General features: G+C 32.1%; 1 protein-coding gene across 1 annotated transcript in view; it reads left to right on the top strand.

The window, feature by feature from the left end:
* The window catches only part of LOC129911653 (voltage-dependent T-type calcium channel subunit alpha-1H), a 228,411-nt gene extending 216,059 nt beyond the window's left edge, over window positions 1–12,352 (top strand). Inside the window, exons 23-26 of the mRNA XM_055989517.1 lie at window positions 3,172–3,364; window positions 3,725–3,874; window positions 8,439–10,328; window positions 11,093–12,352. Coding sequence (XP_055845492.1) covers window positions 3,172–3,364; window positions 3,725–3,874; window positions 8,439–10,328; window positions 11,093–11,785 — 2,926 coding nt within the window. The 3' untranslated portion in view covers window positions 11,786–12,352. The remainder of the gene's footprint in view (window positions 1–3,171; window positions 3,365–3,724; window positions 3,875–8,438; window positions 10,329–11,092) is intronic.
* The last annotated feature ends 853 nt before the right edge of the window (window positions 12,353–13,205 follow it).

Here is a 13,205-nt window from a genome sequence, read left to right as displayed (position 1 = left end):
TTTTTTTTTTTTTCAAATAAATTGAATAATGTTTACTTCTATTGAATATTAAATACTGTATTAATCATATTCTGCAGCATCCTCACAATTTTTCATTTTTTTAAATAAAAAGTTTACATTAATATTTTTTTCAATTTAAAAAGTTTTTATGCCCTGTAGTCCAAAATGAGTTTCTAGCCCAGTAATTTTAGGTTTTATCTGCGGAAAAATTCCTACTAGTTTGAATTTTGGTATATACCTTCGTTACGACGTTGTAATGAAGATGTGAAAAATCGCCATTGATATCGTGCCGGCGCTAGAAGTTATAGAGGTCAAAAGGTCGTAACGAAGGTATATACCAAAATTCAGCCCAGTAGGAGTTTTTCCGCAGATTGGGCTGAAAAATGCCTAACATTTATGGACTATTCGCCCAGGTTCAACAGTTGGGCTCATCAGTTAGTAGTGGCGTATTGAGGGGAGGGGGGGGGGGGGCTGAGAGGGCTCAAGCCCCCAAGCCTTTAAGATCATGTTATTATTTAGCTGATTTCAACATAATGAGCATGATTAACTAAAACTTGTTCGTAAATCTTAGAGTTTAAGGGGCAGCTTAGATGCTTGAGTCCCCTCCAAATTCTGAAACGGCTTTTTTTGTTTGTTTGAATAAGAGCCTTAGCTGACGTTCAGGGTTGGCGTAAATTTTGTTCTGATTTTAGTTTAATTCGGAATTCTACAGATTTTTTTTATAGTATTTGACCTTTGACGTCAAATTACATCACCGTTAAATTTTGCAAAACTTTTAATGCAATCTCAAATCGCCGTATTTGATATTCTTAAGTATATATTTTTTTCAAAAATAACATTTTTCTCAAAGATATTGGAAATAGAAATTTTTAATATCTCAAAATCTTAGTGGTCAACATAACTAATGGTTTCTTTAAGCAAATTCCAGTTTGCGCTTCTGATTTGGATTAAAAAAGCAACATATTACAAAAAAACATATAATTGGATATATTTGAGAGTTTCACGTAATGCATTTTTGTGCATTAACTTGCGGAAAGTGAAATTAGGTGTTATGCATTTTTTCACTCATTTAGATTTTCTGATCGAATTCAATTCACTTTGTTTCTGTTCGTGAATTTGGTGATTTTTCAATGAATGTGCAATTTTCGGGCAAAATATTATCAAAACTAATATATGTTTATTGTTTTGTAATGTTTATTTGTTGTTGATTTAATACAAAAACATAAAACACATGAGGCATGAAATATCATAATTCATAACTTTTTTGGATAGATAGGTTCACTGGGAATGGCGCACTGCATCTGTGTTTGCAGGCTCATTCGCTTTACACTTTACCTAATTCATTATTCTTTTAAAATTTGCAATAATATCACCCAAGTCCTACATTTCACTTATTTAATTTGTCTTGCAAAATGTATCTTCTTTTTTTTTTCTTTTAAATTCTGCTACTTTTCTCATTAAAATTGTCAGTTAAATTGCATCCATTGCAGCATTGTTTCACTTAGAAACAATATAAAAATGGATGATCCTTCAGTTTTGAAAGTTCGAAGCAATTTCGAAGTGTTTGAAATCGATCGAAATGTAGAACATTTTATTTCATTTCACGTAAAATTGAAAAGTGATTTCAATTCACTTTTGGTCGAATTGCGGAACATGGGCGTTTAAATCGAAAATTGTGGTGAGTACTGAGTAGAAAAACTAGACGTGATAGGAATAAATCTGTTAACAGTTTTAATTCAGCACAAATGACAAAGTCCTCAATTCCAAAACGAAATAAAGTGTTTTTTTAAGGATGACTCAAAACCTTGATGTTTGTGTAAAATGTTTGGAACTTTGAAAAAACACTACTTTGAATGTGAAAGGAAGAGACAGTAGTACGAAGCTGTCGAGAGCAGTAAAATGCTACTAAACTACTTTACATAGTACCGCAGAACAGCGCTCCACTCTCGATCAAAGAGGAATTAAAAATAGAGACAAATTTTTCGTACATTTATCCTCTCAATTATTAAGTATTGAACACATTTTCAGCACCTACAAAATTTATTCTGGTTACGCCACTGTCAGTTAGATGAAGAAAGTCGACAAAACATAAACAAAAATTATGAATTTATTTTCATTATTTTATTTTCTGTTTTCTTTCTTCTTTTTAATCCTTTTTTCAAATAAAATTAACAAAAGTATTTATTAAATTCAAACCCCAATTCAACTTTTTGCAAACAAATGTTGGAATAAAATGTCAAGCAAATGACCTCCCAATATTTGATCGGGGTTCTCGAAGAAAACATGCTTTTTTCTCACTTTTTACTAGTAGGTACTATGAATTTCGACGTTCCATTGATTGAAAAGTATAATGCAGTATTATGATGGTTACAATAACGATTGAAGACTCATTTTATAGATACCTTATTACAAATACAATGTAATTCATTTTCAAGAATTTATTTAGCATGCACGCCTGGGTCGCACGAACTTGCTCTTAGAACTAAAAAATTTTAATACACACATACAATATGTATACAAATTTGGTCCATAATAAAAAAAAAATTTTTTTTAATTCATTCTTCAAATGTAAACAATTTAGCTGTGAAATAGGCCCTAGATTCTAATTAAGCGCATCAAAATACATAAAGATCGAGTCCGGTTAAAAGTACTGGCAATTTTTTTATTTATTCACGTTTACATGATTGATATTCGATTAGCTCAAACATATACCTACCCAAAAATTATTTTATACGTGCAATTTCAACGAAAATGTTGCATCGTAAAAATAATGTAGGATATGACAAATGTAGGGACAAGAACGGCAAAAACTATACAGATTATATCTTGAAAATTTGTAAATCCGCCACTAAGGCCCAAAGAGCCAACTATATATTTTTTTACCTTTTTAATTTCATCTGATTTATCAGTTGACACAAATTTTAACCTTATGAGGTCAATGATCTAACGCTCCTCGGTTGAGCTATGAAGAGCAAAACACAAGTCTCACTTTCAAAACAATTCTTAGTTATAATAAAAGCCCTTCCAAAGGCAAAATAACGCAAGCCGTTAAAGAATACCTATACAAATAGTGGGTAATAGCTTTTATACGGAGTTTTGTATCCAACCCAAATCGATATAGATTTATGAGCATCCAATTTATTGTTGTTACATATTTTTTTTTTTCCACAGGTTTCGGCAGATATGTTCCTGGTTTGTGAATCAAAAATGGTTTGACAACGTTGTTTTGCTGTTTATCGCCCTCAATTGTATAACACTGGCAATGGAAAGGCCAAATATACCACCTAATAGCCCTGAACGATTATTCCTAGGCACAGCCAATTACGTGTTCACAGTAGTATTTACGGTGGAAATGTTCGTTAAGGTAAAATACCCTCTCAAATCCCTTTTTTGTTAAGTGTATGTAATAGGTGGCCCAGTGTTTGTTCTGTGTTTATTGTCGCCCAATAAAGGACCAAGGATATCTCGAATAACCCAAAGGCATTCATTCTATACCACACAGAAGGCCAACCTGATCCTTTTTATTGTCGAACTCCAACTGTGGCGGCTCCCTCAGTTGGATATTTCGTTGATTGGATTTTTATGTTCCTTAAAGCCTATAAAGTCTGCTTGAGTCTTAACCATACACAATGACCCAGACACACACACATGCAGTTTCCTACATACAATTGTTCATTATTTCCTCATCTAAGCTTGTTTCTTTTTTCTATACATTTGTTAACAGGTGGTCGCCACTGGAATGTTCTATGGACCGGATGCCTACTTCACATCTGGATGGAACATTATGGATGGATCTCTTGTAACAATATCAATAATTGATTTGCTAATGTCATTGATAAGTGAATCGAGTCCAAGGATATTTGGGATTTTAAGGGTAAGCTATAAGGAGCGGTTAAACCTGAAGCGATGAAGTATCATCGTGGGTGGTATTGTTTAATGAATGGTTAACCAATGTGGTGTGTTAAATGTTCTATTCATAAAAAAAAGTTCTCACACACAAAAAAAATATGGTAGATTAATAATCAATTTTTAATTTTATTGACTAAGCTAGGGATGCATTAAATAATGGAGCTTTTAATTTGAGAAGACAACAAATATTGGGATGTTAAGTATTGTAAGACTAAAAAAACAACACTTATTTTAATTTACTATTTAAGTTATACCAACTTATAAACAAAATTAAGAATTTTTATAGTTTGAAAGTCTAAAGTTAAATATAACAATAGGTTTTGTAGAAATATGCAATTTTAAAGAACTATTTATACTTGCTTCAATAGGATTACACGTATATCTTACTTTTCATATCATTTTGCTTGATCCTAAAACTAAAATTATCAGTATTCCCTGCTTTGTAAAAGAAATAAGTACAAGTAGATACACTCTCACATTTTCAATACCTACAAGTTGAGCACCCTTTTATTTTTATTTTAATAAATAGTACAAAGAGTGGAGTGAGTATTGTGATTTGTTTGATTTAGGGCCAATAGTCAGTAAGTACTTATTTCGAAGATAGAGAACAAATCAATTTTTCAACAGTCAGATATAATGTAGCTTATTCCTAGGAAAAACACATTTAATAGACCAATAAAACTATCTGCTTCTTTCAGCGAAGAATAAAAATTATTCTAAGGAATAATCTTAACAAAAATGGTGTGTCAATTATATGTCAAAGCTGTTTTGAAAGAAATTTTGATAAAAAATACAGCGGAACACAAGAAAACAAAAACAATTATGAATAAAAATGACGTTTAATTTTTAATATTTTTGAATTAGAATTTTTTTTATAGTCTGTAGAATAGCTGAATGGGTGATCTTTCTTGATTAAAAAATTCAATGTTGTTATATGATGGTTTATGGGCCTTACGGCCAATTTTTCAATAGCCAGTTAAACAGTCAGTTAGTACCTACTTATTCCCTAGATAGAGAAAAAATCAATTTTTTAACAGGCAGATATAGCTAATTCCTTGGAATAAAACTATCTGCTTCTTTCAGGGACGAATAAAAATTATTCTAAGGAATAATCTCAAAAAAAATATTGTGTTAATTGTCAAAGCTGGTTTGAAAGAAATTTTGAAAAAAATACAGCGGAACACAAGAAAACAAAAAACAATTATGAATAAAAATGACGTTTAATTTTGAATTTTTTTGAATTTGACATTTTTTTTGTTATTCTGTAGAATAATTTTTCTTGATTGAAAAATTCAATGTTTTTATCTAATTATTGTTTATGAGCCTTATAAGATATCTTTATTCTGACTGACTGTTTATTAAAAGATTGAAAAATCGGCTCTTAAGAATAAGAAAATCATATATTTTTTAGGCATTTTGTCGGGAACAATTTGTAAAATAATAGCGCCCAATTTCAGACGATTTAAACTCCAAATTGTTATTGCGAGTACATACTTTAATTTTTGAATTGGTTTAGTTCAACGGTTCTCAACCTTTTAGAGTGTGCGGACCCCTAGCAAAAAAATTGTCAGTTGGCGGACCCCTTTCAAGAATAAATTTAATTTATTATTATGTGAAAGAATCTTTAAATTAAAAATTATACCCCCCGCAAAAGTTGCATTGGGTTCAAAAAAGGATAAAAAGATTTTTTTAGTTTTTAAAATGACCGCTAAGGGTCGCGGTTGCGCATTCGCATTGAAAATTAAAATTTAAAAAAACAAAATGGGCTTATAAAACACATATATCTTGCATTTTTTTTTGTTTAATTAATTTTGCATTTTGTTTTTTTTTTTAATTAATTTATGCGTTTATTTTTCTGTAAAAAGCCTCCAATAGTAATTCCTCATTGCAATTGAAACCTGAAAAAATTAACCTAAAAAACAAACTATAGATCAGGGCCTACGGAGTAAAAACATTTTTTAATTAGTTTTCAGTTTAAAACTTTAGTTTAGTTTCTTAATTTATTTTATATAATCCTTATAAGTATCAACTCTGCGCTGAATAGAAATAAAAAAAAAAATACATTACAAGGAAGCATAAATTTTTGCATTGGAATGCGCGATCCCTAGTGGTAGGAAAAGATATTTTAAAAAATCATTAAATTTTGCGGGTTGTTGAATTTTGAATTTCCAGAAAATTAAATTTCGCTCCGGCAGCAGTAGGCAGTAGGCTATGTCATTACATAGAAAAGCAATTCCTGGCCCTTTTAAAATTAAAATTAGATTCATGTATCTAATATTGAGAGGGGTAATAAAATGCAATACAATGGAGTGAGGAAATTAGTGAAAAAGATAAAGAACAAAGTTTGATGAGCGTCACATAAGAATAATGTTAAAGACGTATTTCTGATGCTTTATGGAAAACTGTCGCGGACCCCCTGAAATTTTACGGACCACAGGTTGACAACCGATGGTTTAGTTGATTAAGTTGTCATAGTATTTCAAATCTAATTCATATTTGCATATAACTACGATTTGAAAAAAATTGACGAAATCATCGTATTTAAGTAAATGAGAAGAAATAGTGAGAAGTGTAATGTAAAATAGTAAAAAGAGGAAAATAATAACTTTGGTCCAAACTTTTAAGGTCTGGGTTGTCTGACACGAAACAAAAAATCTTATCTCTTCTAAAATCATTCAATGAAGTCCATACAAGATGTATTGCACCATTTTTTTGCACACAACTTTTCTCTTCCCAACATTCATTGTTTAAAATTGTTTTTGTTTACATTTTACAAAAATCTTTCTTTGATCAATAAATGTAGCATTTCTTACTGGCGGAAATTGTTGGCAATGCCAAACCTAATAATTCTTAATTGGAAAAAATCTTGAAAAAAAAACAGCGAAATATCCCATTTCAAATGATCACTAAAATACTTGTACTGTTTTTAGTGTAGATATGTAAAGTATTGCATTCAACGAAAAAAATCTCCACAGCTTAAACAGGTGGTGGACGGATTTTCATCAAATTTGGTACAGATGATTTTTATGGAATTCTGAAACATGATTTTTTTTATATCTCGCTTAGAAAGTGTACCCCAAACAAAATTTTGAAGCTATGGCAATTTTCCTTAAAACAGCTCTAACGATTTTGATTTAACTTTGCATGCGTAATTTTGGAAGCAATTTCAATAAAACTGCATTTTTAGAAGCCAAATAACAAAAGTAATCAACCAAACTTTTTAAAATTTATGTTTTAAAATTTTTATAATCTACAAGTTAACTAATATAAAATTGCTTTGAACTGCAAGAGCATAAGTATGTGCGACACAGTCGTGCATTTGATTTTGAAAACTTTTCACCCTGTTTACTATCTCCCGATAGTGCACACAGTCAGCCAACTAAATAGTCGAGTTGGTATGAAATATTTAAGTGTATAGCAAAACAAACTTTATTTTCGACCTAAAACAATTTTTGATCGGCAGATACTTAATCGTTGTAGTGTGCGAACTTTCATACATTTTCATACTGATTAAGAGACCGACTTAACTATCGGCCGATAGAAAGTGTGTATTGTTCTGCGGGGGCTCTAAAAATGTATGTTTTAAAAGAAGTCAAATAGCATCCTTTGGCCGGATATTATATCAATGAAAAACCTGTTATAGTCATAAAAAACTAATGTTATTGATTTTTAATTCAAATTTATAAGAATTAACATTAAAAAAAAAGCAGTTTAAACGGGGTAAATAGGGTGATTTTCATACTACTGCCAATAATTTCCTACCAATAACAATGCTGTTTAATATACGAGTACTGATCGTTTTAGGTTCTTTTTTTTTTGTCTAATTACATAGTAAACATTTTTGAGCCTTTTATTCGTAAAGGTTTGGATTTGAATTTATTCTTGTTTTGTCAATAGCTGTGTTTTATTTTCCTCGTGATCCAGATCAGATCATTGTTTTTATTAGCTTTACAACAAAAGCAGGATTTCATTTTGTTATTGTTTCACAAATAAATACAATGAAAATAGAACCCAGCTAATGATACAAATCTATGTGAATAATATCGCACCCTCACTGCAAAAGAGCGAGAACTCAAAAAAGTTCAGCCCTTCAAAAGAAAGATAATTTAAAAAGCAACATTTCCTCATCATTATCTCAAAAATGTCATTTTTTGACTTATCGCTCTTTTGCACTGAGGGTGCGATATGCATAAACATTTTGCTTTTGATTTAAAGAAAAACAAGAATGTTCGTTTCGCTTATCAGCTGTGTTTTAGGCACTAACCAGAAACAAAGTAATACTTAGATAAATAATATTGTAAATAAAACAAAGAATCATTCCTTTAAAATTTTAAAATTAAACCAAACACATTTGTAAATAGTTTTTGAATGAATTCCCATTATTTTTTTTAAGAATTGACCATTATCTATTCTTTTGTAACATTTACCCCAACTATATAATCGAGTCCATTTTAATTTATCTCTTTATTTGAACCTATTGAAAGCCTGTATTTAATATTTACTAATTATGTTTTGTTTTAATTTTCTAGGTGTTTCGACTACTTCGGTCCCTTCGGCCCTTACGTGTTATTAATCGGGCCCCGGGCTTGAAATTAGTCGTGCAAACGCTCTTATCGTCCCTCCGTCCTATTGGAAACATCGTCCTTATCTGTTGTACATTCTTTATTATATTTGGGATCCTTGGTGTCCAACTTTTCAAAGGAACATTCTACTACTGTGAGGGTGAGAATATCAAAAACGTCCGCAACATGAGTGATTGTCTGAAAATCGAAGGCAACGCATGGATAAATAGAAAATACAATTTCGACGATTTGGGAAAAGCTCTAATGTCCCTTTTCGTTCTTTCATCACGTGACGGTTGGGTTAACATAATGTACACCGGCCTGGATGCGGTCGGTGTTGATCAGCAGCCAATTGTAAATTATAACGAATGGCGGCTGCTGTACTTCATAGCGTTTATTCTGCTCGTCGGATTTTTTGTCCTGAACATGTTCGTCGGAGTGGTTGTTGAGAATTTTCATCGCTGTCGCGAGGAACAGGAAAAGGAGGAAAAAATCCGACGCGCTGCAAAGCGTGCACTACAGATGGAGAAAAAACGCCGACGCATGCATGAGCCACCCTACTATTCGAAATACTCACCGACTCGATTGTTTGTGCACAACGTGGTGACATCTAAGTACTTTGACCTGGCAATTGCCGCTGTAATCGGCCTAAATGTTGTTACCATGGCTATGGAATATTATAAAATGCCCGAATTCCTTGGATATGTATTAAAGATTTTCAATTATTTTTTTACTGCAGTTTTTATATTGGAAGCCGTCATGAAAGTAGTTGCATTGGGAATGCGTCTCTATATGAAAGACAAATGGAATCAGCTTGATGTTGGCATTGTTATACTTTCCATAGTGGGAATCGTTTTGGAAGAGCTTGAGACTAATATCATACCAATTAATCCGACAATAATCCGGGTAATGCGAGTGCTGCGCATTGCTCGTGTATTAAAACTTTTAAAAATGGCCAAAGGAATTCGGGCACTGCTCGATACCGTGATGCAGGCACTGCCACAAGTTGGTAACCTGGGATTGCTCTTTTTCCTGCTGTTCTTTATATTTGCCGCCTTGGGCGTTGAACTCTTTGGCCGTCTAGAGTGCTCTGATGAGATACCATGTCAGGGCCTAGGAGAACATGCTCATTTCGCCAATTTCGGTATGGCTTTCCTTACATTGTTTCGCGTAGCGACAGGCGATAACTGGAACGGCATCATGAAAGATACCTTGCGAGATAACTGTGATGACGCTGCCGATTGCGTGCGCAATTGCTGCGTCAGCTCAGTGATAGCTCCGATATTTTTTGTGATATTCGTTCTGATGGCACAATTTGTGTTAGTAAATGTCGTCGTGGCTGTACTGATGAAACACCTCGAGGAGAGCCACAAACAGATGGAAGACGAAATGGACATGGATGTTGAGCTTGAGCGAGAACTAGTACGCGAGCAAGAGTTTGAGGAGGAGCAAGCGCTTTGTTTGCAATTGCAATCGCAAAAAGAAGCTGCTAAAAAGCCCCTTGAAAAGGTATCATCGCTACCCTCAAACTTTACATACAGTACTCCGTCATTGGATAAGAAATTTACAAATACAGGACGGCGACAAACGGTGCAATACTTTAACCAATCAGGTATGGGATTGACAGATCTAGGTAATTTGACAGTGCAATCGTTGGCGATGCTTGGTGAAAAAAATAGTATATCTGAAGAGGTTGCTGAAGGTAATGACTTCAATGAATCAGACGAAGCTAGACGAGCGATAGCCATCAGCTTGCAAGTACCACCCGTGACAGGTCGCAGAATGGGACGTCGAAGTAGTACGACATTCCAACGAAAACGGGGAGTACTTACAAAGGAACGATCGTTAGACGAACAGGTACGATGTTTTTAATTATTTTAATAAAACTATTTACTCATTTTAAATTGAAAAACTTTCAGCACATTAGACACATGCGTTATTAGGGTTTTAGGTAAATATTAAAGAGGTCTTGTTTTTGTTAAGTTCTGGTTGGCTTCCATTATAATTTTTGCCCTTTTAATAATATGTAAAAGCTGTTCGTAAAATGTACCCATGTATAAAAAATAAACCCATTTATGTGAAGTATTTACCCCTTTTAATTCCATTTACATTTATTTCAAAATTAGGTTTTTGAACTCAAAGAAATAAAATTTTTAAAATTAGTACAATAAGTGTCTATTTTAACTGTTTAATCTAGAATCTAATGGGATCTAGAGTCTAGATCCAATTATTTACATATTGAAAGGTAATACCATTCCAGTTTTCTTTTTATTGCAAATGAAAAGCCTTATTCTTTGTATTCATAATTCTTTAAATAATAATATAAGGAGGAATAAAAATCTTTGTTTTTCCAATGGAATACTATCTTTTCAAAGCAGTGGACTAAAATGTCATTTTTGCCTCTTCCGAAGTTTAGGGATCCTACCAAATGTTCATTCAGCTTTAAAAACCCTTGGGAAGAAGCCTCATTTCATGTTCCTTTCTAACTCTGTTCCAGAAACAGAGTATCAAAAAAAAGAGCTTTATTTTCTCAGTGTTAATCCTTTGCTTGAAACCTTTATAATTAAAAAGACTGTTTACAACATATTTACCTAATCTAATTTTTTATTTCCTTGACATAGGCCATTCGTCGTCGAAATTTCGAATCTAAGCAAATGAGTTGCGACAGCCTACCGTGGGGTGGGGTTGCAGCCGATAGTCGAACAATATTTGAAAGCCTCGAGAGTGATACAAGTCCTCCACCAACAATACAGCAAACCTATGACAAGCGAAGTATCCGTAGCGAGGATTGCACTGCCAAACTTGTAGACATAAGCCCCAGTATTCGCCCAGCAATACCAACGGACAAGTGTTCACCTCCATTAATCTTACCCCAACCATCAACCAAAGATACCCTTCCTCCAAAAACTGAAAGAAGAACACCATCGACATTTGGCCGTTCGCTTTCATCGGATCAAGGATGCCTAGGGCGTGGCAGTGGCATCGGTGGCGGTACATTACTCTCTGTGCCAAGATCAATGCCACCTCGCAGTCGTTCCGGTAGTACAAAGCAACTATTTAAACAGCAAGCTCTTGACGAAGATCCTGACATAGACGAAAGTTCACTTCTTCTACCTGCCACAAATAAAACCCTACATGAACGTTCAGCGACAATTGATATCGCTGAAGGTCTCAGCAAATCAGATTCTGCTGAAATCCTTCGAATTATATCCGAAAGAAGGCGAATGGATAAAAATGACAACAGTGGTAATGAAGATTCAGACTATAATGAATTATTACTTGTCAAAACGCCTATGTCATCTGTCGATGCCTAAAATATCGTAGAAATAATAATAAATTAATGATGTAAATTTAAAAAATCCCAAAACAAACAACACTATATTCTCTTACTAAATAATGCAAAACAAAAGTAAAAAAAGGTTTTCATTAAATGTTCTGTTAAATATATTTGTATTGTATATTTAAAAAAATATAATTGAAAAAAAAAACAAACTCTGTGATTAGGTATAAAGTTTGTATAGAAATCAATTATTCTTCGCTTTCATCTATATATATATAAATTTAGGTAATTTTACTTACTCGTAAACAACAACAAAAAAAAATCTTTGCAACCACAACACTCTTAAAGTTCAAAAAGTTTTAACATTAAATTTTAATAAAAATAGGTTAGCTCTAAACTAGACAAACAATGGAATTTAAATAAAAGGATCAACAAAATATATACCTATATAAAGAGAAATATATATACATTTATATATATAAAAATTTATACTGAATATAAAAAAAAATATAATTAAATTTTTTAAATTAAATATATATAATGTTTTATAAAAATGACAATCTTATAACAGCCTTTTTCTAAGTAGTGTAAAATTAAATTTTTTTATTTCTTCACATTGTTTTTCTTTTTTTATATAATCTGTCTTTTGTTTAAATAAAAATACATATACATAATAAAATATCATTTTAATATAAATAATATTTTTTGGTTTCTTCTCTTTTGTGTTTAATTGTTTTTTTTTTTCATTATTTTGAAATTTTTAGTCTTTTGAAAATAGCTATATCTGGATTTATTCTTTTAGACTGATTGATTGCTATAATTTCCCCAAAGTTTCACTTTACCATCTGTACCTACATTAAGCAACTTTTGCGGATCGATCACATAAATGATTGATCATGCCTAGATTTAATTTTGAGCGTTAAGCATTTGTTTAGCATACAGCATTTATAGTTATTACTTTTTTTTTGTGATCAAAATTTCTTTCCAAAAATTTATAAAATCAAATAGTTATTTAGAAATTTAATTATGATGTGCTCTTTTCAGCTTAGTTTTGCGTTCGAAGCCATTTTGATTTACATATTTGATATGAAGAGCATGAACTGGAATATGGAATTCACTATCCAAACCAAGATTAAACCACCATCGAAATTTTCTTCAATATTAAAAGGTGATTTCCATACAGCTTCGGACATTAATGGATCTAGTTTCTAATACATTTACTACTTCAGCTACTAATGCTTTTCTGCCTGTTGTAATCCAATTTCATTAATTATAACGTTGAAAGAGCGTTACATTGAAAATTGCTAGTAAAGTACTCACAAGTTAGTAATAAAATAGCACTTCGAAAGATATTTGGTATCTTTAAAAATTATTTACCTAATTCTGAAGAACTGAGTTAATTATGGTTAAACTTCTTGCGTACGATTAATTCGAATTCGAGCCACAGTTAATTC

The sequence above is a fragment of the Episyrphus balteatus genome, chromosome 2 (genome assembly GCF_945859705.1).
Source record: "Episyrphus balteatus chromosome 2, idEpiBalt1.1, whole genome shotgun sequence".
In the NCBI taxonomy this organism is placed as follows: Eukaryota; Metazoa; Arthropoda; class Insecta; order Diptera; family Syrphidae; genus Episyrphus; species Episyrphus balteatus.
Note: the sequence above shows the minus strand (reverse complement) of the source record. Positions and strands in the feature narration are given on the sequence as shown.